This window comes from Microtus pennsylvanicus, chromosome 12 (assembly GCF_037038515.1).
Source record: "Microtus pennsylvanicus isolate mMicPen1 chromosome 12, mMicPen1.hap1, whole genome shotgun sequence".
Taxonomy (NCBI): domain Eukaryota; kingdom Metazoa; phylum Chordata; class Mammalia; order Rodentia; family Cricetidae; genus Microtus; species Microtus pennsylvanicus.
Genome location: NC_134590.1, coordinates 29,582,599 through 29,608,666, shown reverse-complemented (window position 1 = coordinate 29,608,666; position 26,068 = coordinate 29,582,599). Strand labels below are relative to the sequence as shown.

General features: G+C 46.9%; 2 protein-coding genes across 4 annotated transcripts in view; both read right to left on the bottom strand.

Annotated features, from left to right (window-relative positions):
- Nucleotides 1-15,551, bottom strand: part of Txk (TXK tyrosine kinase) — a 53,361-nt gene extending 37,810 nt beyond the window's left edge. Inside the window, exon 1 of the mRNA XM_075943233.1 lies at nt 15,469-15,551. Within this exon, the coding sequence (XP_075799348.1) occupies nt 15,469-15,484 (16 nt within the window). The 5' untranslated portion in view covers nt 15,485-15,551. The remainder of the gene's footprint in view (nt 1-15,468) is intronic.
- Nucleotides 15,552-17,932: 2,381 nt separating this feature from the next.
- Nucleotides 17,933-26,068, bottom strand: part of Tec (tec protein tyrosine kinase) — a 111,815-nt gene continuing 103,679 nt past the window's right edge. For all 3 annotated transcript variants that reach the window (XM_075943117.1, XM_075943118.1, XM_075943119.1), the window contains exons 15-19: nt 25,666-25,882; nt 22,829-22,893; nt 20,072-20,190; nt 19,832-19,989; nt 17,933-18,784 (exon numbers count right to left, since the gene is read on the bottom strand). In XM_075943117.1, coding sequence (XP_075799232.1) covers nt 18,701-18,784; nt 19,832-19,989; nt 20,072-20,190; nt 22,829-22,893; nt 25,666-25,882 — 643 coding nt within the window. In that variant the 3' untranslated portion in view covers nt 17,933-18,700. The remainder of the gene's footprint in view (nt 18,785-19,831; nt 19,990-20,071; nt 20,191-22,828; nt 22,894-25,665; nt 25,883-26,068) is intronic.

Genomic DNA, 26,068 nt, shown 5'->3' with positions numbered 1-26,068 from the left:
TGAAATCTATTAGCAGGAGTTTGAAGTTAGGACCACCACAGTTTTTAGAAGGCTTTAAAAAAATGAAAACTAAACTCTCTACTTCACTACAGAGAGCTAGTAAACTTAATCTTTGTCGGATTTTAAATTAGACCACCAATCTCTTGGCCTATTATTTTTCCTAGTTCCCGATTAGCAAGCCAACTAGTTTGCCATTGCCCGTGAACCCATGTCTGTTGACGGTTCAGGCTAACTCTTTCCCTCGGCAAGCAAACTCAGGCTCCCTGAAGTCTCGGGGGGCCTTTCTTTCAGTGTTAATTTCTAAACTGCTTCTGAATGAGACACTCACACACCTCTTTCCTTAGCGCACAGAGAACTGACTGTGACCCCACTGGTAGTGGCTAAAGGGTAAGAGCCATTATGTCTCCTGGGGGCTCCTTCCATAAGGCCACTTCCACTTTACTAGGCAACGCCTATAAGGTCAGTTTTGCAATTCCTTGAGCCAGAGAAGTCCAGGCTCATGAGAGACAGTTTGAATTACGTAAGTATTAGATTCACGATCAAGAATCTAGGCTTAGGGCTGGCGCCATGGCTCAGCAGGTAAGAGCACTGGGTGCTCTTCCAGAGGACAGGGTTCGATTCCCAGCATGCACACGGTGGTTCACAGTTATCTGCTATTCCAGTCCTGAGACATCCGGCACATTCTTCAGGCCTTTGTGGGCCTCTGTAGGCATCAGACACAAATATGGTACATAGAAAACAGACACCCAGATACATAAATAAAATGAATTGAAAATTAAATGTTAGAGATTTATTTATTTTAAAAAAATCTAGTTGTACCTATCCTTAGCTGCTGCCAAAGTGAGAAAAACCCTGAGGCCATGTTGGAGTGAGGCCCTCACTCTGTCTAGTGATGGTCCACACCGTGGCTCATCTGCAAGCTCATCTTGCTGCTTCTTGTGTGGTGATGAAGTAACCCTCACAGAGACTAAACCATCACCCTCATTAAAGTAGCGTCCCAGGGGCTGGCACTCCAGGGGCTGGTGCTCCAGAGACTGGCGCTCCAATGGTTAATGCTTCAGAGGCCAGTGCCTCACCAACCACAGGTCCAGGCCCCTTTAATGCTGCTGGCCCAGTGAGAAGAAAGTAGAAGCCTCAAAGGAAGAAGGTGATGATGCCATGGGCTTCGGTCTTTTTGACTACATGTCTTTTGAAACAAAAAGCTGGACTCATAAAAGACTGTGGAAACCAGTCCTCACTATCAGCTGTACTTACTTTTCAAATAGAAAGTGCTTAGCAGCAAAGTTCAGAAACAACTCCAAATTCCTGGGATTTTTCAAAAGTTCCATGGGGACAGAACCTGACCAGCGACAATTTGAGAAGTTCATAAGTAGGTCGTTTCCATGAACCACATTTTCCCTCATTCTCAATGTGACCAAATGAATTTTAGTTCTGACTTTGAATCTGCCTTCTGGCACCAATAGGATAGCAGATACCACCCTAGACAGGACTCCCACAGGGAGAAGCATTTGCTGGGTGTGGATTTCACACCTTTAACTGTCTGGAGGCAGAGCCAGGTAGGTCTCTGAGTTCAAGGCCAACCTGATTTATGTAGCAAGTTTCAGGCCTTAAAGAGACCCTATGTTTAAAAAAGATTTAAAGAATTGTTTATTTAGTGTGTGTGTGTGTGTGTGTGTGTGTGTGTGTGTGTCCGTGCCCAAGGAGCATAGAAGCTGGCATTGGATCTTCTGGAGCTGGAATACAGGCACTTATAAGCCGTACAACGTGGGTGCTGGGAGCCTGACTCTGGTTCTTTGTGAGCGTATCAAGTGCTCTCAACTACTGAACCATTTCTCCAGGCCCATAAAAGAGCTACTTAGAAAGGTATCCATCACAAAGCAATAGAAAGGAGGAAAGGGACCACAGAGATATGTGAGGCGCTACCTTTAGGTGGCCTTTTCTGTCACTGTCTTTAAGCTAAAAGGCCGAGGAGAAAGAAAGAAAGCGAAGTGGGAGAGAGGTCACCTCGCTCCCAGCTTCTACGATCTGACAATCTGATCTTAACGGATACAGATGGCTCCAAGCATTTCCCCTACATTTTCCACTGGCCTTTCCTCACCGCAATCCAACTCGAAACCAGACGGTTTAAAATCATGTCGCTTGAACCCTTCCGCACTCCCCCACGTGCCCTTGCCACACCATGGTAGAAAGCAGGCTGAGAAGAAAGAGTAAGAAAAGAGACAGAGGTGGTGGAGCCATGGCGGAGCTTGGCTTCCATATTTAACCCCTACCGTATCTGTATTCACATCGTTACAGATTTGCCTTTCTCTGATTTAGACTCAGCCATTGCACACTCACTGAACCGCTGACACGCTGGGTGTGTAGTTAGGAACTCTAAAGTCCAGTCCCTGACACACCCCTTAGCCGGCCCCATTGCTGTTTATGACTTGTTCTGACTTAGTTACTTTCTCTCTTCTTTTCCTGCAACCAAGAAGCATCTGAAGGCTTAAAAATAAAATCCGTTTTCTCCTTCCTAAAGATCTTCAGTATGTCATGTGACCGGATGTTCAGATCCCATCTGCTTCTGTCAATTTTCATCAGTTTTGTATGAGCAAACTGCCAAAAAGAAAGAAAGAGAGATGGACAGGCAGACAGGCCACTCCTCAGAGGGAGGCGACATTAGCCCTTCAGAACTCCGTCTGCTTCGGAGGAGTGAGCCCGACTGGCATGCTGACCCATTTACTGCACAGTTGCTGTAGAGCCTCACGAGATCTGTGTCTGTCCAGTCCAGGAGATAAGTACGTATAGGTTAAAGAAATGAGGAAAGCTGATCAGTATGGGACAGCCTGTGAGAAAGTGCCACTTCCAAGGTCGATTAGAGGTATTCTGATTCAAACCTTTTACCGGCATTCCTCTCCCTGTATCTCTGCTTTCTCCTTCTCATCAGACCATTTCTGTCCGTACAAACACACTGTCCATCCACCACTGTCGCAGAACAGAGGGCCCTGTAGCCATATTTCCTACACCAGTTTTACTCCTTTAGTGGTCAAATCTGGAAAAGAATAGCCTACGCTTGTTGCTGCTGGTTGCTCTCCTATCTTCTCTTTCTTCTGAAACACTGCTCTAAACATGGACACACACCGTGAAATCCAGGGGTCCGTTCCAAGCGGTCTCACACGACCTGTAACTGTGGCCCTGTACCTCCTTATGCTTGTTCTAGGCTTCTTTGTCTACCTCTCTGGCCTCTTCATCTTGGACGGCCTCCAAAGCCTTAGTTCTTGGCCTCATCGCCTCCTTTGATGATTTCACTTCCTCTGGTGGCTTAATAAGACTCCTCATCACCTCGTGACCCACAGATGCACACACCCAGCCCAGTTCTAATGTGCTCCAGCTGGACACAGCCAAACAAACTTCAAACTCCCCATTTGGATGTCTAGGAATCACCTCGACTGGATGTTGAGATGTAATCTGAGCTCTTTTTCTTCCTCCCTTCCCCATCTTTCTCCATCCACCCTTCTCCATCTCGTCAAAAGCGATCCTCTATTCCCAGTGGCCCGGGTCAATGACTTCTCAGTCATCTTCGGCCCACCTCTTTCTCTCACACCTCAAGCCACTGTGGCAGGAAAGCACATGCCTTGAAAACAAAGTGGATTTAGTGACACATATCTGTAATACCGGCACTCGCGGGATTGAAGCAGGAGGACGGCCGTGAGTTCAAAGCCAACATGGGCTACATAGTAAATATAATGCAAGCCAGGGATACATAGCAAGACCCTTACTTAAATGGAGGGTGTGTGTGTGTGTGTGTGTGTGTGTGTGTGTGTGTGTGTGTGTGTACATGCCCATGTACTCGTGGGTGCACACATGCTTGTATCTCTAAGAATTTCAGTATTTCAGTTCAGATGGATCATGGTTAAAAGTGTACAACAATGTAATTGTATTTAATGCTACTGAAAGTAGTTAAAACAGTGAATTTTCTTCAGAATACTGCTTCTTGACTATCCCATCAAAGTCTGGGAAGTGCAGGCCTGATTCTATCTGTGGTATTGCTGAAATATGCTGTAGGTAGAGAGGAGGGGACCTAGGAGGAAACTAGGCTATTGGGAGTGTATTCTTGAAATAGTTATTGGAACCTCAACCCCTCCTCTTCCTTTCTCTTTAAAGATGACTAACATACTTCCCCTCCCCATAGACAAATAACACCCCACCCCCACACACACAGGTTCCCCCCCCCCCCGTCTCATCTGTGACTGCTGTGGCCAAACCGCTGTTATCTCACCTGGTGGCTTCCTATTTGCACCCTGACCCCTCTACAGTGTGTTCTCAGCACAGTGGCCAGAGCAACCTCTTTTTGAACCCGTCAGACCCTGTTACCCTTGGTCTGCTGTCCGTCCGTCATTCAGAGTTGCAGTCACCACTCTCACGGTAGCCTAGGAAGCCCTCCATGATTGGCCTCCTTTGGTCCCTCACCTCCTGCTCACTTCCCTCCAGTCCCCAGCTCCCCACCGGCTTCTGCAGCACGTCAGGCCAGCTGTGGGCGCGGACTCTTGGCTTTGGCTTAGCCTAAAGTGTCTTCCCTCAGGCTCGGCTGCATCAGGGCCCGGCAGTCCCTCCAAGCCTTTGCTCACGTGTCGCCTTGAAGTGTGCTACTCTTACTGCCGGCTGGGGCAGCACCCAGAAACTTCTTCCTCTGCTCTGGCTTCTTTTCTTCCTTCCATCCATTCTCTCCTTTTCACATACTATGCAATTTACTTTTTTCTTTTAACTTTCTGCCTTCCCTTTAGAAAGTCAGCAGAGGTTTTTTTTTTTCCCCCTATTAGGCTTATAGTTATTTCCCAAGAGACTAGAACAGTTCTTCAGAAATGTAAATGGTAAATATTTTTTGGATAAGTGAATGAGTGAATGTGTTTGAAGGAGCATCAAATTGTAAGCTTGCTGAGAACATGTCTCCGGGCTGGCAAACTGTCCTTGGCAACTGAGAACGGATACAGACGGAAACAGTGAGCTCTGAGGACACAGAGGATTAGGGTGTGAACATCTTTGAAGCAGAGGAGGCCCAGGCCTGAGGACTTTCCTCTTTGCTGTGGTGGGTTGTGAACAGATAGTAGAGAGGGACCATTAGAAAGACTAAGGTATGGCTGACTGTGCTCAGCCGAGAAACACAGGCAATGGTGTAGTCAGGTATGCTAGGACCATGTCTGGCCTCGCTTTTTAAATCGGACCTAAAATATTTAATGTAATAAAAGCTAAGACTAGTCACTTTACATGGTTTCTATATTTTCCTATTACCAAAATGTTTAAACTTTAAAAATCTATAAATTGAAAGAAGACAAACCCAGAATGTCAAACAAGGCTATGATTCGGTAGGCAGCTGTTCTAGGACTTTGTACAAATACATGATTTTAAGTGATGAATACGAGCAGGTTTTATTTCTTTAATTCATCTACCATCTTATGCTTTTATGATTCATCTTCTCCATTACCCTCAATAAGAAACCCACCTATTGTTTCTGCTCCCTGATCTTCTCATGTCTGTCAGGCCACCACAGAAACTTAGGGTTCTTTTCTAGACCCATCTGTATAGCCAATCGGCCATCACTCTGTTCCCTTCCTGTATAGCCAAATGATCATCAGTTAGTCTCTCCTATCCTGTGAAACCAATTGAGCCACCAGTCTGTCCCATCCTGTATAACCAATTGGCCACCAGTCTGTCCCATCCTGTATAACCAATTGGCCATCAGTCTGTCCCATCCTGTATATCCAATCAGCTATCAGTCTGTCCCATTCTGTATATCCAATCAGCCACCAGTCTGTCCCATCCTGTATATCCAATCAGCCACCAGTCTGTCTCATCCTGTATATCCAATCAGCCACCAGTCTGTCCCATCCTGTATAACCAATCGGCCATCAGTCTGTCTCATCCTGTATATCCAATCAGCCACCAGTCTGTCCCATCCTATATAACCAATCGGCCATCAGTCTGTCTCATCCTGTATATCCAATCAGCCACCAGTCTGTCCCATCCTGTATAACCAATCGGCCATCAGTCTGTCCCATCCTGTATAACCAATCGGCCACCAGTCTGTCTCATCCTGTATATCCAATCAGCCACCAGTCTGTCCCATCCTGTATATCCAATCAGCCACCAGTCTGTCCCAGCCTCTCAGCTTTTCCCTTCTTTTCCATTTTGTCATCCACCTTGTCCCAGCTTTCACCAAATCACACGCACATTAGTGCATCGATTCATCTGCTCTCAGCACAACCTTGTGGAAAGGAAGCACTCTACAGACGCAGATCACGAACCACGGAGAGGTTGCGTGAGACCAAACAGGAACAATACACCTTGAAAGTTAAAGGGAGAATAAAAGAGGAAGAACAGACCTTACAGGTTAAGGGTTCTGTCTGCAGGTAAGGCGGTCAATGAGTTCCTGATTGTCCCTTGCAAATCCTTTCAAGTTAAGGCTGCTACTTATAATTAAGAAAAAGTCTCTGTTTGTCCTGTGTTGGACCAAGGCTTCTGTTTGTAATGAAGAATAAGTTCCTGTTTCTTAGATCTGATGGAAACTGCTTGCATCCTCATTCAGAAGGTGTAAAACCTTACCCTTGTCCTTCTCTCTCACTGTATAGCAGCCAACTCTCTCACCCCTATAGACACCTTCCCTCTCCTATAAAAGGAACTTCAGGAGGCCAGCAGAGGCTACCCTCTCAGATCCCAGTTTAGGGTGATTCATAGATGCACCCCAAAATACGGCTTTCTTTAATTGTACAGCTGTGGGTTTGGTCTTTTCTCCTCTCGATTCTCAGGTTTAACAGTTACTCCCTAGGAGAGTCAAAGAGCTACTCTGTAGAAACGCAGGACCTGAAGCTAAGTTTGTACCTGACTCTGCCTTGTGCAGTCTCTTCCCATCATCCTGTGGTCCCTAAGGCGGCCTCTGCCAGTAGCTCGCTATCTTCACTAGAACTCTGCCCTTCGTCGTCAAGGCTTCTCCACTAGGCTTTGTTGTCCGCCACTCCTACTGCATCCCCTGTCCCACTCACTCTTTTCTCAGAGATATTTTGAACACTTCTGAAAAGACCTCCCGTTACCATCCACTCCCATCTTTCTGTGGCTCCTCAAAGCACGTGTCATCTGTCCTGGGCTGTGCTGCTCGATGAGGTCCCACTCTAAATGCCCATCTCCTTTTGGAGGCTTTACTTTTCTCGGGTATCTCAACCTCTCTGTTATTGCCGTTCACACCCGATGGTTCTTTCCTGTGGAGGTCCTTTCTGTATAGCACCCTTACTGCATAGAAGAGGCACGCAGCAACAAGGCCTCCTCCCCTCTGACACCCACACCACTATCACCCTCCAGCTGTGAAAATCAAAACATTTCCACACACTATAAAATGTCCCACGGGGGTAAAAGTTATCCTGAGTTGAAAGCAACTATGTTTTAAGCACTTCCATAAGTCTTTCTGTTCCGAGGGACTGTATCGTACTCTGCTTTGCTTTTTCATGGATCCTGATCAGTACCTGACATGTAGCAAGATCTCCATAAGGAGCTGCTGAAGAGGACCTGGCTGGCCTCACCGTTGCATAGCCCTGCCATGGAGGATCTCAGGCCTTGATGCCACACACGGAGACAACCCAGGACCTTTGACTGGCTGATCATGTGGAAGAGCAAAGCTGAAATTTGGCTTTGGGAACACTAACTAGCATCTGTGTTGGGCCTCAAGCCTAAGACTTCATTCCAGATCTCCGTAAAAACAAAAGTTGAGAAACGTTTATCCAAAATTAAACACTGAGGCTGGTCTGAGAGTAGTGTGTTATCATCCAAAACCAGGCATCAAACCATGAAATGCTAAACAGAATTATTTCAGTGATACCCATTTTTTTTTATTAGGATTAGAATACGGAGTCAAAGAAGACATGACTGATCCGTTATCTTAGAGCAAAGAGATGATTCTTGACAATGAATCAAGAGCTTCATTTGGAGGTAATGAACACAACTAACAAAACCTATCTCCTAGGAACGGCTGTTCCCAACGCCTACCAACATGCCCCTTATCCTACACCTGGCAGTGTGTACAAATTACTACATTCCACACTTGCCCATGTTAACTAACTCACTCACCGCTCTGACACTGAGAGAGGTCCTATCGTCTTGGGACCTGGTGGTTCATCGTCATTGCCAACCTGACTAGGTTTAGAACACCATGAGGTTCACCTTCAGGTGTGTCTCTGAAGATGTTTCTAGAGAGGATTAACTGGAAGAGGTAACACTGACACTGAATGCACATGACTCTCCCACAGGCTAAGGACCCAGACAGAAGAAAAGGAGAAAAGGGGAAACGCTAGGCAACGGTCATCTTTCATCTTTCTCTCTACTTCCTGTTTGGCTATGAAGTAACCAGTGTTTCTCCACGGCAGGCTCCTGATACCAGGATCTTCCGCCCAAGCCCCTGAGCACAAGCATCCAAGGACTGAGCCGTTTGAAACTGTGAGGCAAAATGAACTCTTCCTCCAACATAGGCAACTTAGTGCCGAGTCGGGTACCTTGGTCACAGCAAAGCAAAAGTTACGAACATATTTGGAGCTAACAGGACCAGTCTCGGCATTCCAGACAGAATAATCAGATGGCTCCACACTGTGTCCAGTCACAGAGCGGCTGAGCCAGAATTTAAGCCCAGAGAGCGTCCTCAGTCGGTGGCAATGAAACAGCCCTGATGGATGAGATCAGGACAGCAGGAAGAGGCACCTGCTGGCTCAAGAGAAGCCTCAGTTTCCCCCACCAGTTCCCTAGAACTCAGTCAGCTACCATTCACTGCGTTCACACCAGACAAACTCAAACACCAAGCAGATGTGCCCACCTCTTTAGACAGATGGAGAAAGAGGGCGAAGGAAGCCAACAGAGGCCTCAGCCTCCACAGCCCCTCTTGTTTGAGCCCCTACAGGGCCCCTGACTGAGAGAAGATCTCTTCTTGCTATCTGGGAGGGCCTGGAGTTTATTCTGGTAAGCTCTCCGTGGCCAATGCAAGAGAGGCCTATGGTGGGTGCTGGGGTGAGGGGCACTCACTCCTGTACTAGTCAGGACTAGCAGGGAGGCTAGCTCCTGTGACCGTGGAGACCAGCAGGTCCAAGGCCTGTGGGTGGAAGCTCTCAGGAGCTAGTCTGAGCCCAAGGGCAGTTTGCAGGCAGAATTCCTTCTTGCTCAGGACTGGTCAGATTCACCTATCAAGGCCTTCCTTTGTGAGGCTGACATTCCCACAAAGGATAAACCTCCCTAATTTAAAATACACCCATTTAAACATCAATCTCACCAAAGACATTTTCACAGAAGCATCCAGGATATCTGAGCCGATTTTATCCAGGTGCCCTGGCCCGGCCACGATGACCCACAGCGTTAGCAATCACAGTGCTTTAAGTACAGAGCATGGCAGGTGGCCCAGGGAGTGAAGTGCATGCTCTTCAAGACCTGAGTTCGATTCCCGAACTGATTCAGCAAGTGCGCCATGATGCGCCCACGAGCCAACAATACATCATATACATACAATAAAATAAAGAAATAAAATGTAACAGCAAAGAGATAAATGCGTTTCAAAGCATACAACCCTGAAAAAGAAATTTCAGTGCCAGTCTGCAGGCGGGATATCTGGACGTAGGACAGGACGGTCCCAAGTTCACTGAACCCCAATTCACAGCTGCACAGCGCCAGTACGGTGGCCTGGAACCCAGTCACTTTCCCCCTGTCATCTGCAGTCTGGAATCTGGGAGAAAGGCTTTTCAAAACTCTTTATTTTTCCTGATTCGGTAGCAAAGACAATTGCCTGCACACGAAGGTACAACCTACCCTGCTGCCACTGTAGTTATGAAAAGGTTCTGGCCTCTTTCTCCCAAGACTGAATGCAGTTGTGAGCGAAGAAGCCAACCTCTGCCTTCTCACAGACCTGCCCTTTCTGCCACCACCCAAAATTCACCGCCAAAGGAATAAGAACCTGAGAGACAAGCCGCTCATCATACGCCCTTGCTGTGTGGCACAAGTCTGTAGCATGAATAATAAAAACCCAGAGAAAGATATTGGGGTTCAAGCTGAAGATCAGAAAAGCAAAACAGCCAAGCCATTGGAGAGTTCTTACCTCTCCCAAGGATCAGATCAAAGGGTGATCCAGTCTCTAGGGATCCTCAGACTGACTGCATCTTAGCCCAGGGTGCCCTGGAGTCTTGGGATTAAAGGTGTGAGCCACCATTCCCTGGCCTCTAGTGGCTTAGCTCTGCACTCTGATTTTCAGGCAAGCTTTATTTATTAAAACACAAATAAAACACTATATAAGTCCCCAAATTCTAGCCATATTTATTAAATATTAATGTACTGAACTCCATCACAAATACCACTGACCTTTAGATTCATGGGCAGTTTCTACATACGGTACCCAGGTCTTCAGGGACAGGGAGTGGATTGGCGAGCTCCGTTCCACACACACTCCTGATCCTTCCACACACACTCCTGATTACAGAAGTCACACAGTAGCCTTGGGCAATAAACCTGCAGAGGGAGAGCTTGTAGCAAATTCCCATTGTTGGCAAGAACTCATCCATTCAAGGGCCTTTGCCAGAGACACAAATGTCTCAGAAGTGGGCAATGGCCACTTGCTTGCTGGAAGGTCCTGTAGGAAGGACACTCAGAGCTGAGGGTTTCCACAGACACCCAACTTTCTTGCTCAGGTTTGTATCTACATTGTTCTTTCTATCTACTTCTTATTCCCCAACAAATATCTTTAGCAGTATGCCATGTGCCGGCACATTAGAACAAAGGCCATCATGTCCAGACATAACCTTTCCTAGACCGTCTCTCCTAGGCTAGGTGGTACCTGGAACTATTTGTTATGTGTCCATCCTTTTATTTGAGATGGGTGCCTGAGGGGCTCCTTCCTCCCAAGAGGTTCACAGTGGCCACAACAGAGCTCTGTTTGGGAACAGGCTTCCTTCCACCAAAAAGTGAGAGGAAGGGAAGAGCATCATTTGGCAAAGCCATACCTTTGGTCACCTCTGGGCAGGTAAAGCCACAGTGATACAAAGCCTTGGGAAGCAGTCACTGTGTTCTCAGTGTCTGAGATTATTAGCATCATCTCAACTTAGCTGTTGGCACAGCAGTATGGAGTTTCTTCTGGATGGGATCAATGCCTCTGATGAGATTTGCTCCTACTGAATGTGGGCATCATAGTAACTGGCAGGTGGCTGGTGATTTTTTTCCCCCTTAAAATCAGGCTTAAAACTCACCCAGTTTCAGGAGTTAGTTGTCTGAGCCAAAAAAAAATTGTGAATTTTGTTTTGTTAGCTCCAGAAAGCTGTGGGAGAGAAAGCCTCACAAACTGGTGGCCCAGGATAAGCAGACTGGAACATTTTTTTAAAGACAGTGTCTTTATATAGCGCTGGCTGTCCCAGGACTCACCAGGTTGACTTTGAACCCTCAGAGCCTCTGCCTCTGCCTCCGAGTGTGGGGATTAAAGGTGTGTACCATCATACCCACTGCAGAATGAATAGTCTTAAATTCACTATAAGCCAGGAATTGCTTCTCTTCAACCCCTCCTTGCCCCCATACCACCAGGAGTTTACGGAAAAGCCAAACTTTTTTCTCTGCCTCAAAAGCCCAGCACTAGATTCATGTCTCAGGGTCTTTTGGGACAGACACATTTTAACTGAGTTGACCAAGTAGTTTGGTGGGGGGCTCAATAATGGTAGCTTTCCTCCATTTTCCTGGATGTCAAGCCAAGAGCTCAGAGCAGCAACAGGAGAGTGAGAAGTGATGGGCTGGGGTTTCCACATGGATGCTCATCCAACTTTAAAAAGCTATTCTTTATTCTGAATTTATGTTCTTTATACATTTTGGGTGTTAATTATCCTGTGTGTGTCTACGTCCCTTTTGTTGTTTGATGGCTCATTTATTGAATCAGTCTCCTCACGTAGGCCAGGGTGGTCTTGAAGTCTAAATCCTCCAACCTTCCCCCCTCACCCCCAATGCTGGATGACAGGCTTTTGCTACCAACCTTGTACCTTTCCAAGAAATGATGGTCGCCTGTGATACTACCTTTTTTCTAAACATATTGACCAAGAAGGAAAGGCCTCTGTAGCAGGCCCCAGACCACTTTGTTTTCTTCGGTTATCTATTAGACTGTGAAACATTGGTGACCGGTTACACTGGGGGATTCCACGGTAGGAGAAAAGAAGAAATGGGTCCAGAAATAGATGTGTTTGGGTAGATGAGAAGAATGGTTCTTGGCCTGTCCTGAGCCTGATGCTTGTTGTTGCTGGGGAAGGAGTATAAGGAAGATTCTAGAAGCCTGAGAATCTGGATGGAGCATGAGGAGATATTCCACGGAGCAAACGATGCTATGAGGAAAGGCTGTGAGTTTTCTATAGGAGAATGGCATCTATGTGTCCCAGCTGTGATCAGGTCTCCTCCACCCCTCAAAGACATCCACAGAAGCAAGTGCTCTTATCACCGAGCTACATCCCCTACCCTGGTTGCAGTGTTTCTGAGACAAAGTCTAGTGCAGACCCAGTTGGCCTGGAACGTACCTCCCTGGGTGTGCCCAGCCATGCTTGTAGAAATGCTGACTTCTTCCAGGTAACGAGTCCACATAAGCTGGACTCTGTAGTCATCTTACACACAATCTCTTCTTTGCCCCACACCTCAAGGTCCTGTTTCCTAGAACTGCATTGTCAGTGGGACCACAGTTCACAGGCTCACGGATCTCACTCACTTTCTCACCAGCTTGTGAAGTGTAGAAATGTCAGACTGAGTCACAGAGCGTGTGGACCTTGGACCACAAGCCGAGCTACCCACTTTTGTGTGGGCATGGAGGGCAGGTGAGACTGGCTGGGCAATCTCTACAGAGGAGCAATGCGATCTGCAAATACACACCCAAGAGGGCAGGGAAGCCTCACAGCGGTAGATACAAACTGACCACAACCCCCATTTTGATACAAGTTAGTTACAGGGGAAACAAGACATTATTCCAAGACAATAGGAAACACGCATCCTGTATTTGTGTCTGTTTTAACCCGGAGGCTGTGGGTGAGAAAGAGCACCAACTGCAGCAGAGGCAAAGGCAGTAGAAGCAGACCCATCAGGTTTTGGTCTGTGGCTCTCTGCGCACTTGCTACTACAGACATTCTCTATTTCTGAGAACAACTTTTATGACCTCTGTGTTTCTGTGAACTAGCTGCTCTCTGCCAGCTCAGCAGGGTCCCTGTGGCTCAAGGTCTCTCTCTGAAGCTGCAGTCAAAGCAGGCTGGCCTGAAGCTAGAAAATCACTTCCAAGTTCACTTCACAGCCATTGGCGGGCACTTGGTTCATGGAGTCTGGGTTTCTAGGGCAGCCAATGCTCCAAGAAGCAGAAAGGCTGGAGACAGCCAAGACAGGCTGCATCTCTTGGCACCAACTCTCAGAGGTGACGTCACATTGTATTCACATATTCTATCTGAGAGAAAAGCTAAGTTGGCTTCCTAAGAAGGACTGATTGCTTATGGGCATAGCTTCCTGGAAGTAGACTGCGCCAGAGGCCAGCTTAGACAATGCTTACCCCAGGGAGCCTGCTTATCTTCATATTAATAGCAATAACAATGGATCATTAACTTTGCAGGGTTGGTGTGAGAGATTGTTCTGGGCACCATTTTTCTTTCTACATTACAACTTGGGAGCAATAAAAAGACAGAAAAACATATGGTGAAAAATGTTCCAGAAGAGGTAAGTTTTTCTAATCCTCAGCCATTGCATGAGAATCTTGTGCATCTAAATAAATGTCTGAGCTGAGCCTGTTCTCATGGTAATTTAGCTGCTGAACACACTGGCAATTCCAACCACCCTTCGCGAATGCAACCTCACTGCAGCAGGGTCCTTGGCCCCTGTTCAGAACTGGCGATCAGGCCATCTGATTGAAATCCCACCCTACCCACACAACTACGTCCTCTTCCCTTCCAGCAGCCTGTGACTAAGGGTTGCCTTGACAGCCCTTAGAGCAAGTCAATGTGTTTGGTAAACAATTGGCAAATACAAATAAACATTCTTAAGTTCAATACACCCTGGAGCATGCTTGGCATTTTCTTGTCGATGGTAAACACCGGTTATTTCACCCAGAAGACAACCGAGCGCTGTTTAGCTGTGGCCGATGGCCGAAGGAAACAGGTGATTCTTGCCATCCAATCAGACTAGCAGACACTAGATGATACAGGGAAATGACATTAAAATCATCTTTCTAGGCCATTGGGGAAGGATCATCAATGACCCCAGAGATGGCTAGTCTCCCGCTTCATCCCTAGACATCCTAGACCTGTCTCAGCCCCCCAGGCTCCTTTAGGTGTAGCCAAGCCTTTCCTGTTACAATGCATGGCCTTCTCCTAGTTCTGACCTCAGGAAAAGCCATAAGGGTTTTTAGCCTCCCAAACTTTGTCACTGCTCAGTCTTTGGAGAGGTGGGGGGTAGGGCAATTCTGTGTAGCTTTTTCTGCTTTGATCTGCTTGGCCCGTTTCTGACAACAGGAAGCCTTTTGTTTTACTGTGTTGTTGTCTGTTTTAGTCTAGAGAATGAAGACCGTAAATCATGGTCAGAAAGGGGCAACTGGTATAGCATGGGCTTGTTTCTGTAAATCCAGCCCCCCCCTCTGTGTGTGTGTGTGTGTGTGTGTGTGTGTGTGTGTGTATGTGGTGGGGGGTCCTAACAAGGTGCTGTGGCTTGAAGAGGCATGGCAAACTCACAATCTATTTTTCCTGGCGCCAGCTAAACATCAGAATTCTGGCCTAATCTAAAACGACTGAGCTCTGCTGATACTTGATTACAAAGGCCATCCAGAATTAAAAATCAAAGACAGTCTTTTCCTTCCATCTTATATTTTTGGTTGTGAGCCTAGCCTTCAACAGCTGAGCCATCCCTCTAGGCCTTTTCCTTCCACTAAAAACAAAACAAAACTATATACTTAAGACACCTCTCTGGGTCTTAAAGTTAAATTAGTGAGTGTTTCTAAGAATTGCCCTGGAGCTTTAAGCGCAGCTCTCTAACTGGACAAGTCATCTGTCATTTTTAACTTATCATTTCTTCCTGATATCCAGGGAAGGAGGCAGAAAGGGGGCCCTCAATGCTGCAGACTTGTTCATACAACCAGTGGCGACCTGTCAAAGCTGAGGCAGAACCAGGGCAAGCGTTTGGTCTCCTGGCCTTCAACGCCGAGCTCTTTATCATTCTAGAGAGAAACGCATCGCATCCCATCGGCTTCATTTCCACACATGGAATACACTGTTTCTTTCTATTTTCATCTGTGTTTCCAATTCTCAAATGCTTAATTTTATCAGGAGACACTGACTATTTAAATAAGCCACAAACTTCTGTCTCTACATCTGAAGAAATTATCTTCAAGAGTCTACAAATTCCACGTTTAGCAAAACCTCCCCGACCACTCAATAATCAGTAACACCCTTAAACAAGCTGGCATTAAACAGCAAAGCCCATCTTACTTACAGGAGGACAGAATCATGGCTGCCCTGCCACCTGGGCATACACAGAAGCCTTGCTTCTTCGGCCGTGGCCCACTGACAGCAACACATCTTTCAACTGCAAGCATAGTTGGCCTGTGACGTTTCTCGCAGACCAAGTTGACCCCACCTATTTTCCTGTTCTGAAACCTCAGAGGAGTGTGTGAATGACAACCCGGTGGCCTACATAAGTCCGCTCAGAACGCTGATCCACATCTGAGGTGTTTGTTAGCACTTCCTCATGCCTACATGTGTGGGTGTGTCTAGAAAACATTTTGAAGAAATCACAGAATGTTGGTAAAGGGGACCTTAAAATTGATCAAGTCAAACTGTCCTCCCTGGGCAGAGACTGGAATAAAGGAACAGAAAAGAAGGGGTTTTATTTGCCCAAGGGTTCACAGTGGTCCAGGGAAAACTGAATTCTAGGATTACGACTATTCAGTCTAGAACGTTTGCTCCTCTGAGCCCAGATTGACACCAGGAACCTGATTTTGGATTAGGTGAGATTTGGTGTGATACATGCTTTTAATACCGGCACTTAGGAGGCAAGAGGTAGGCGAATCTCTGTGAGTTCAAGGCCAGCCTGTCTACTGGAAAGTTCCAGGACAACCAGGGCTACAGAGAGAGACCCTGACTCAACAGAGAGAGAGAGAGAGAGAGAGAGAGAGAGAGAGAGAGAGAGAGAAATGTTGTCAGTGTTAGTTTTGTATAGGCTAGGAAAATGGCTCAGCGGATAAAGTTGACATAGAAGCATAAGGACCTGAGTTCGGAGCCAGAAAACTCACGTAATTGACAAGTGGGTGTGGTGTCCCCCCAGCAAACCAAGTGAGAAGTGGAGACAAGAGATTCTAAAGGCAACTGGGAAAGCAAGACCAGCCAAGTGAGCCAGCTCCGAGTTCAGCTGAGAGGTTCTGTCTGACTACATAAGGTAGAAAACAAAGAAGACATGTCACATCGGACTCTCCCCTCTGTGCGCGCGCGCGCACACACACACACACACACACACACACACAGTGTGTGCGCACACGCACACATGGGCCCCACCCCGAGACATACACGTGGTAAAAAGCAGAAAAAGCATTTGAGACTGTTCACAGCGGAGCTCCACCTTCTTTACACTCTCCTCAGCTCCAGCGATTTCCCCTCACAGCTCATCCAGGTTCTCCGCTCATCCAGGTGAAGGGAGAACATGGCCGCGTGTGTGTATGCGTGTGTGTGCGTGCGTGTTCATGTGTATGCGTGCGTGTTCATGTGTGCGTGCGTGTCCATGTGTGTGTGCACGTGCGTGTTCATGCGTGTGTGCACGTGCGTGTTCATGCGTGTGTGCGTGTGCATGGCCATGCGTGTGTGTGTTCATGCGTGTGTGCATGCGTGTTCATGTGCGTGTGTGTGGGGTGGGCAGCAGTAGAAAGGTGGACCCACACATGACCAGCTCCTTGAAGGAGGTACAAACCAGTTAAAAGGTGTATATGGTGTTCTGATGTGGAGAGGTAGAAGGAACGCGGCAGATTATGACAAGAATATTTTGCTTTCCTTCATTATTAACGGCACAAGAAAGAACCCTGAACAGAGAGGTGCCCCTCTGAAGTCAGAGGGAAGAGGGTTCTCAGGGAAGCCAGTTCCTGCCTGTGTGTTCACCAAATGCTCCACCCTGGGAGACATCACAGTAGCTCCCGGGGGACACTGACTAGTGAAGGAACAGCCCTTACCTTCCTCAGCTTCGGGCACTCACAAATACCAAGAACAGTGTGCTCAATAGTAAATGGTTCCTAAGGATGGTAGCTTGGTTGGTTTATTTTCCCTGAAGCTCATGGGGGGAAAAAGGAAACTGGGAGCGAGAAGCTGGACAGTGGGGTCCAGTGCAAGGCTGGGATGGACAGTATCACTAATCCAGGGACCCTATGACAGCTCAGAACATCTCCCTAGTTCCCTTGGCAGCATGCTGGATCACCACAGGCGAGCCACTCTGGGGACCTACTTGTGATGGGTACCACTTTGTTATAACACCTCTGGTCCAGAGCCCAGCACCTCAATCAGAGCATCCACAATGCCCTAGGAACATTCTTAAGAGTTTCGAGGTAACTAATTCTGTTATTAAAAGTTCCACCTAACTCTAACCCGCTCTGGCCACCACCATCAGGGTCAAATAGCTCATCAAAGGCCATGCTGTGGTTCAAGCGGGGCCAACATGTGTACTTGTATGAGTCTACCTGTGAATCAAGCATCTAACAACTGAAGGACCCAGGTGCTTTTTCCTCTTCAGAAAGCAATATTTGAACCCTCGGGGAGAGAGAATTGACAGTTGTTAGAATTAGGACTAGACATTCTCAAATCCTAAGAACTTCAATTATAGGCCGATCTCTATAAGTTTTATGATAGCCTAGTCTACATAGTGAGACCCTGTCCTAAAAATCAACAACAAAAATTTCAATTAAAGAGGCAAACTCATGTTTCTTATAAATATATAACTTTATATATTATGCGTATTTACAATATGTACAGTATACAGATTTTTAAACGTAATAATAAGAACAGGTTCAGAAACAGATGTTTTCAAAACAGAGGATTGCTACTTATTCAGGTGGGTTCCTGTTTGGCCCAGGTTTATGTAGAAGCCAAAGGGCATGGAAGAGTTGCTGGGACGTGGCTTTCCCCTCTGGAACACCTTGGCTTTCTACTAGCACCAGCTAACACAGCCCTATGTTCATCTCTAAGATGGGCAAACCCTGAGCCCGGGGCTCAGTGCCTGGTCCACTGTTGGCATGGCAAACCCTAAGGCCAGGGCTCAGTGCCTGGTTCACTGTTGGCATGGCAAACCCTGAGCCCGGGGCTCAGTGCCTGGTCCACTGTTGGCATGGCAAACCCTAAGGCCAGGGCTCAGTGCCTGGTCCACTGTTGGCATGGCAAACCCTGAGCCCGGGGCTCAGTGCCTGGTGCATGGTTGGCATGGCAAACCCTAAGGCCAGGGCTCAGTGCCTGGTGCATGGTTGGCACTCAAGCTCTTGGAGTAATGAACGAAGTGAGATCTTCAAGTCACCAGCTCTAAGACACCATCTCCGCAGCCTACAAAGCAGCCACAGAGCTCGGGCTGGACCAGAAGCAAAGGCTTTGGAGTCCCCACATTGTAAGCAGAACCGTCAATGCTCCCAGGTGCCAACTGAATTACGTTCCCACCGCATGCTATTTCTTCCTCTTGCCTTGGAAATCGGAGCCACCGTTTATCTTCCAAAAGTTTCTTCACATTCAACTAGTTCATCTATCGTACGTAGCAAATCTTCAAACGAAGGCCTTCCCTCTGGCTTCTACAAAAAGTCCAGAAGAAGCTGTGAGCCTCAGAATCCATTCCCAAGAAAACGCTCCCTGCTCTAATCCCATGGAACACCACATAGGCAAGACTCAGGGACTGGGGAAACACAGGCTGGCCCTTCTATGCCCCAACTATCCCCATGGCTGCTAGATCCCTGCTGTCATTGTACCTGCTCAGGGACCTACTAAGGCTCCACAGTGCCTAAGAAATCAAGTCTTACTCATCTGGAAAGCCCTCTGCGACCAGCCCCTCCGCCATCACCTTGCCGCCTAACCTCATTTCCCACGGAGAGCCTCACGCTGGCTCTTTGTTAGATCAGACTAAGCTCCACCCTCGGGTACACACACCTGTTTACAGCCAAATCCTAGCCTTTGCTCCTGTTGCTCTCTCTGGTACCGCTTCCTGCCCAACCAGCCTCTGCCCACCCCAAACAGTGCATGTGGGAGGCATCACAACAAGTGACAGGGAGCCTCAGCTCTGGTGCAACATGGAGTTCTGATGCTCTGTGGGCAACTGGTCCTGGGCAAGCATCACGGTCTCCTATCAAATGGTCACAGTCCAAGTGTCTATCTCTCAAAGGGTTACTCTGAAAAACTCCATACACAATATATGTGAACGCCTGTCTTCCAAGGGTCTCTCTGGTGTTTAATCTCTTTATGGAGGTGACATTTCAATGCTTCCAGAGATTGAGTAAGATAACTGGAGACACTGAGATCAAAGAAGAACCCTTCTCTTCAAATCCATGGGTGCTGCACGGGACAGCGACTTCTCCAGGCTTTCCCAAGCCCCTGTCTGTAAAGGGGCTCCCATCTGGGAGTGAGGCATCAGCCTGAGTATACTAAGCTAACTTTTAGCCTTCTCCATTTCTTCAGATTCTTTTCAATACTTAGAATGCAGACAAAGATTTGACTTCCTGTTGGAGTCGGAACTCCCTGTGCAGGAGGCGCGGCCTCACTAGGCTGTGAGGACAGGACCTTCCCCCACCACTGGACCAACTGCTGGATGCTTTACAGATCACAAGACAACACAAAGAAGTAGATACCTCCTGCCAACACCTCAGCATCACCTCATACAAATATTTGGATGCCAACTTTGGCCGGTGGAGTCGGTGGCCTCGAGTAACCATGGTTACCACTTCGTAATTGGTGTTCTTCTCGAAGGGCATCCTGCCTTCTGTGAATACTTCCCACATTAGGACACCTGCAGAATGATAAGGTTACTCAATGATGTGTCTGCTTCCTCCTCAGAGGGGAGGAGAGGAAGAACACATCATGGACCTTACCAAATGACCAGACGTCTGACTTGCTGCTAAATCGGCTGTAATTAAACACTTCCGGGGGACACCACTTGACAGGGAACTTGGCACCGGAGGAACTTGTGTATTGGTCGTCCAGAACATACCTAGGGTGGGACACATTGTGGGTTACACCTCTGCATGTCAGACACAACAAAATAAGCCGGCAACTGAAGTCTACCGCGCACCTGGCTGAAGCCAAACACTCAGCTCGTGGCTGTGCCCCGCGGTGTCTACCTCCTGAGCCTACGCAAGGACCCGAGAGGAGAACCTCACAACCCCAGTGTGCACACCTTTGTTGTTCTGTTCTTCATCTTTCTTTTTTTATGAGGCAACAGAGGCAGGATATCAGACAACTGTTGCAAACTTTTGGGTCTGTGATCTTGTTCTCTGAACAAACTTTCACCCAGAGGCCCTGTGCGCAAAAGATCTAAAGCAGAGTTGCTAAAAGGAAGTGGTAACGAGAGACTAGAGACCCCCCTCCCTTCCCCCGCCCTGAGCCCCGCAGCTCCAGAGTGCGATCTAAAACTACAGCAAGTGAAAACAAGCGAGCAGAAAACAGCAGAGACAAAAAGAATAAAAAGATGGTAAATCTATTTATAAACCACAGCACCATCCATCCACACACATCCTCAATGTCTTATTCCTTTTCTGTGGGAACATACATAGGTCCATCTAGAAGGAAACACGGAAACTGTAACACTGACCACTCCCTGGGACAATCCTTGATAGCGGATGACTGTGAGGACCTCAGCACAGATTTATCAGAGGGATTGGGAGCGCATTATATATTTATGTAAAGTCAGTTCTAAAGCTGCCGTGTGAGAAGGTTCAATGGAGTACACACACTTCCTCTTTTGGGTGGTACAGATAAAGATGGTATCAGGCAGACAACATCACCTTGGGCTGGATCAAATACGTGTCAGTCGGGTGAGTGTGAATTTGGTGCATAAAGAGTAGTTTTACAAGGACTGGTATAAAAGTACCAACTTTCTGAAAGTCAGATATAGGAAGAGTGGCTATAAGAAAGCGGAGGGCCGTCTGTCAGGAGCTAATCGTTTTTACATACGGCAGGTAGAGAGGACTGGGTGATAGGCCTTCGAGACTCAGAAGCTGCCAGGGACAGCGTTCTAGCCTCCCTAGGCCACATTTTCTTGGGAGCAGAGGACCCAAGGGTTCGCTGCCTTCGTAACTGTTCTCAGATCTGCCTCTGGACCACTGCCTGGGCCCTCTTCTGGCTCCCTAGGCAGGTGAGAGTAGTCCCAGACTTCAGGCGCTGCCAGTCTCGCTTCTTCTATTTTGTGTCCATTTCCTGTGGTGTCCGCTCAATGTCCCCATGGGAGAAAAGTCTTTCTGGTCGGTCACCAGATCGCCAGTGGCTATGGCCACTCCCCAATCCCAAGTTATCAATTTCAGAGAAGATAGCAGACTTTTGCTGAGAAAGAGCAGATGATACAGAGAGGATTTCAGATTCTGCAGGACTCACAGTCACTGTGACAGCTTAAGGTTTTGCTTCTGCAATATAAAAGTGGCCAGCGACGGCCATCAACAATTGGTCAAGTCAGTGTGTCTTGATAACGCTACTTGTTTTAATGGACAATGACTCAAACATCAGATAATTTTCAGGTGTCCTGATATACTTTCAGCTTCCTTTTCACTATTTTTTTTTTTAAAGAAAAGCCCACCATTGACTCACAGGATAGACAGAAAGACACAGACTGGACGGACAGGCCACCATTTGCTGGCCAACCCCTGGCTCTGTTACAGTCATGCACTCCAAAGTCTGTGTATCTCCTTCCTCTGGCCTTTAAGCTGCATGTGGGCAGGCTCTCCAGCCTAGTCTCCACTGCAGTCCACAGGGTTAGACTTCTCACACGGTATGCACCTGCCCTTATATATCCATGACTCAATAAACAGAGGACACACAAAACGCTTCTTACGTAGCAATATTAAAGTTACAAAAATCAAGAGATTAAAAAAATACAAACGTGGCTATACTGAGAACTGGATCACCAAAAACATTCCAGAAGATTCTAAGAATGTAATTAGCAAGCGAGTGAGAGAGAGAGAGAGAGAGAGAGAGAGAGAGAGAGAGAGAGAGAGATTGAATAGGCTCTAGCACCATCTAGTGGAGAGATTGACTAGCAGCACAATATAGAGTTAGTATCATTAACCTCAGGACAGTTGAAGAGATTTCCCTTTTGTTTTATTGCTTCAAGTTATTCCCATGTTCATTTTTAACAGCATGGACTCATGTAGCCCAGGCTAGCCTCAAATCTGCTATATAGCCCAGAGTGACTTAGCAATCCTGATTCTCCGGCCTCTGCCTCCAAGTACTGGATTATAAGCAAGGACCCCTACAGCCAGAGCCCCAGCTTTTGTTTCAGTTCTAGAGTAGGGGAAGGTTGTAGGGGTAGGGATGCTTACGGAGAACAGAGGACAACCTTGGGTAGCATGGCCAGGAACACGGTCCACCTACTTTCAGATAGGTTCTCTCAATGGCTTGGAGTTCAGCAATTAATCTAGTGTGGCTAGGCAGAGATCCCTGTAATCCTCCCAGTTCTGGGATTACAAGCATGAGCTACCACTCCCAGGATTTTTTTTCTTGGGTTCTGGTCAGACTCAGGTTCTCATGTTTAGGGTGCAAGCAGTTTACCCACCAAGCTATCTCCCAAGACCTTCCCATGTTTATCAGTTATTCAAAATAATGCGACCAGCACTGAAGCACACAGCACTCAACCATACCTGGCCATTCCAAAGTCAGAGACTTTCACAACTCCAGCTTCATTCACCAGACAATTTCTGGCAGCCTGGAAAACAACATTATGACATGACATTTATCAGAAAGCCCTGCCATAAAGGGGAAACAGAAGTCCGATTTCTAGTAAATATAACAAAGTCAACATCAGAGAAGCTGTAAATGTGTTGTGGAATATTAGTTTAAGGTGTGTTACATCTGTTTATGCTGTGGGTTATTTGTTAAATGATGGAAAGATGTATTGCATTCTCTTCTGTTGCATTTGTTTAACTCTGTGAAGCTGTGTTACTTTGCCTGTCTAAAACACCTGACTGGTCTAACAAACAGGTGAATGGCCAATAGCTAGGCAGGAGAGAGAAATAGGCGGGGCTGGCGGGCAGAGAGGATAAATAGGAGGGGAAATCTAGGGAACAGAGAAAAGAGCAAGAAAAGGAGGATGCCAGGGGCCAGCCACCCAGTCACACAGCCAACTACATAGTAAGAAGGAAATAAAGATATACAGAATAAAGAAAGGTAAAAAGCCCAGGGGCAAAACATTGTTAAAGAGAAACAGGATAAGTTAAGTTAGAAAAGCTGGTGAGAAACAAGCCAGCTAGGGCCAGACATGAGTAAGAATAAGTTCTCATGCATTTATTCCAGAGCTGGGTGGCAGAAAAGAAAGAGAGAACCGACTACAACCAACGCCATAAATGTGTCCAAATAAATTGTTTACATCCCAATGACGGTACCTCTAACGTGAATCTGAAACAACCTGGAGAAATAAAGATCAGAGATGCCACAAGGTATCACAATGCATATTTAACATCACCCTTAATGAGGACCAGTGGACCTGCTAACCTTCCTCCCTGACCAGGCATATTCTTAATAGGATGTGTGATTTCTCTCACCGACAGCAACAGCACGCCTTGAAGTCTGTAATCTAGATTAGCGGTGAATTATCTCCAGGTAACAGCAGAAACACACAATCATCAAAGTGACAGGCCATCGGAGAGCCTTCACCTCGACAGTCAACAGAAAGGCTCCTGTGCACACAGGGTTTGCTTTATCATGTATTAGGTTTCTAATGTATGAAGATGTAATGTACTCAGCTGGTAAAACACAAACAAGTGGTTTTTTTGGTTTTTGCTCTATTATTCAAAGTTCTGTGGTTCAGTAAACTAATTTGGTGGAATGGCACAGTACTCCTCAGAAGCAAGTATGATATTTTTAATGCCACAACCCAAGGGATGAGGTGTAGTTTTCTCCCTGCTTCTTGAGCTGCTTATTCTTTTCTGTGTGGCAGCTCCCCTTACACCAGCTTCCTCCTTCTGAGCACATTTATGAGCCTCTGCCTGAATTATCTGCACGGTCCCATGAGGACAGCCACAGCGCTGTCAGTCCCAAGCCCATGAAATTACTTTCCCCAGGGGACAGGCACAGCAGACTTTAAAGTGTGGTAAAAACCTGCCAGAGTTTAATATCAGTATCACAGGCCCGAAAGATATCAAAACTCGTTTTCAAGAAAATAAATTGTACATAGACAAGTGCAAGAGTCATGAAGGTGTTCCTGCTGTATCCGTTTTGTAAGAACAAAAACAAGGACGATGCTTCATTCGTGAGTTTCAATATGACAATTAGCCTTTGTCACAGCTACACACACTCATCAAAACTAACGACATATGTCACGTCTGCTTTACAAAACCCTTTGCCTCAATTATAGGTTATACTAGTGTAATGACAAAACAATGATGTGTAAATTGCAAATCCAATTCACAGAATGCATACGGTACTAGCCTCTAACACACCTAGGAGACCAAGTCTTCTGTTGCCAAATCCTTAATTCTTTATTCTGTTTTAAGTCTAGAGGATAACATAGCCGTTAGAGCACTGATCCTGGAGACAAACTCTCTGGGTTCAAATCCTGCCTCCACCATTTCCCTGACTGCTGAATATAGTTTAACCAATTTCACTCATTCCCTTTGTCTGTAAGACGGAAATAGGAACAGCATTACAATGACCGTACGAGTTTGTGTCTGTATGGTACGAAAACTATGCCTGTGTGAGGTGATGTTAAAACACAACGCCTTGCTCTTGCTCTGAAAAAATGGACCCAGACTCCATCACAAGGAAGCTAAAACTAAAGCGGGGAGGGGGCGATGCAAACGCTCTCAGTTCTGATGGAAGAACTCAAGGAAGATGGGCTGTGCTACTTCATTCTGAAAACGGTGGGAGAGAAAACAGAAGGGAGAGAAGAAAGGAGGGGAAAGGAGGGAACTGAGAAGTGTGTCCACCACAGTCACGTAGAACAGGGGTTTTGTTTTCCTAGTATTTTCAGAAACAATGAAAAGTCCCGGAATTCCCTTGCAGTTCACAGATAAAGGACGTGAGCTAGGGATTTCTCTGGTGGTTTCTGTTCACAGTGTGTGAGGCGGGACAGAGCCTGAGAGCTGGTCAGAAGGTCAGCGCTAAGCCTAACTTCCCCATTTCTCACAATGGGCAAGCCACGTTCACTTCTCCAAAGCTACCATCCTTATCTGTAACACAATGACACGGAATAAATCTGCTATGACTACCTATCTCCTGGGAATCTTCCCCAGAGCTCAAATAATTAATTCACAGAAACTTGCCTGAAGATATTAGTCTGTAAGTTATTGGATTTAATAGAGGTCTTTTCCTTGAAAACTATCAAGCGATTGAAATTTACCATGTTTTAAATGGTTGAAATTTTGCTAAGGACAAAAGCAGGGGACTAATGCTACACAGCTCACTGGCTAAGGCAGTGTGACAAAGAATTCAGCCAGTGAGTGGGACTCCGCGGGGAGTGGGAGGCAGGGGGCGTGGTTACCAGGTCTCTGTGGATGAAGCTGTTTCTCTCCAGGTACTCCATCCCTTCGCACACGTCCTGGCACATGCTCAGCAGCACATCTCTGCTGAAATGGCCTTGTCTCTGCCTGAGGAAGTTCAGGAGGCAGCCCCGTTCCATGAACTCGGTGACGATGTAGATGGGTTTCTGCTGGGTGCATACACCATAGAGCTGTACCAGCTTGGGGTGCGTTAGCTTCCTGGGAACGGGGACAGACATATAGAGAGTTACCACAGGAAAAGAAACCAGCAGGCGTGTGTGCTGGGTGGGGCCAATTGTTCATACAAAAGGGGGGACCGGGTAGAAGCTAGAAACTTACACCATGGGGACTAGAGAGATGGTTCGGTGGCTAAGAGCACTGGTTACTCTTCCAGAGGACCTGAGT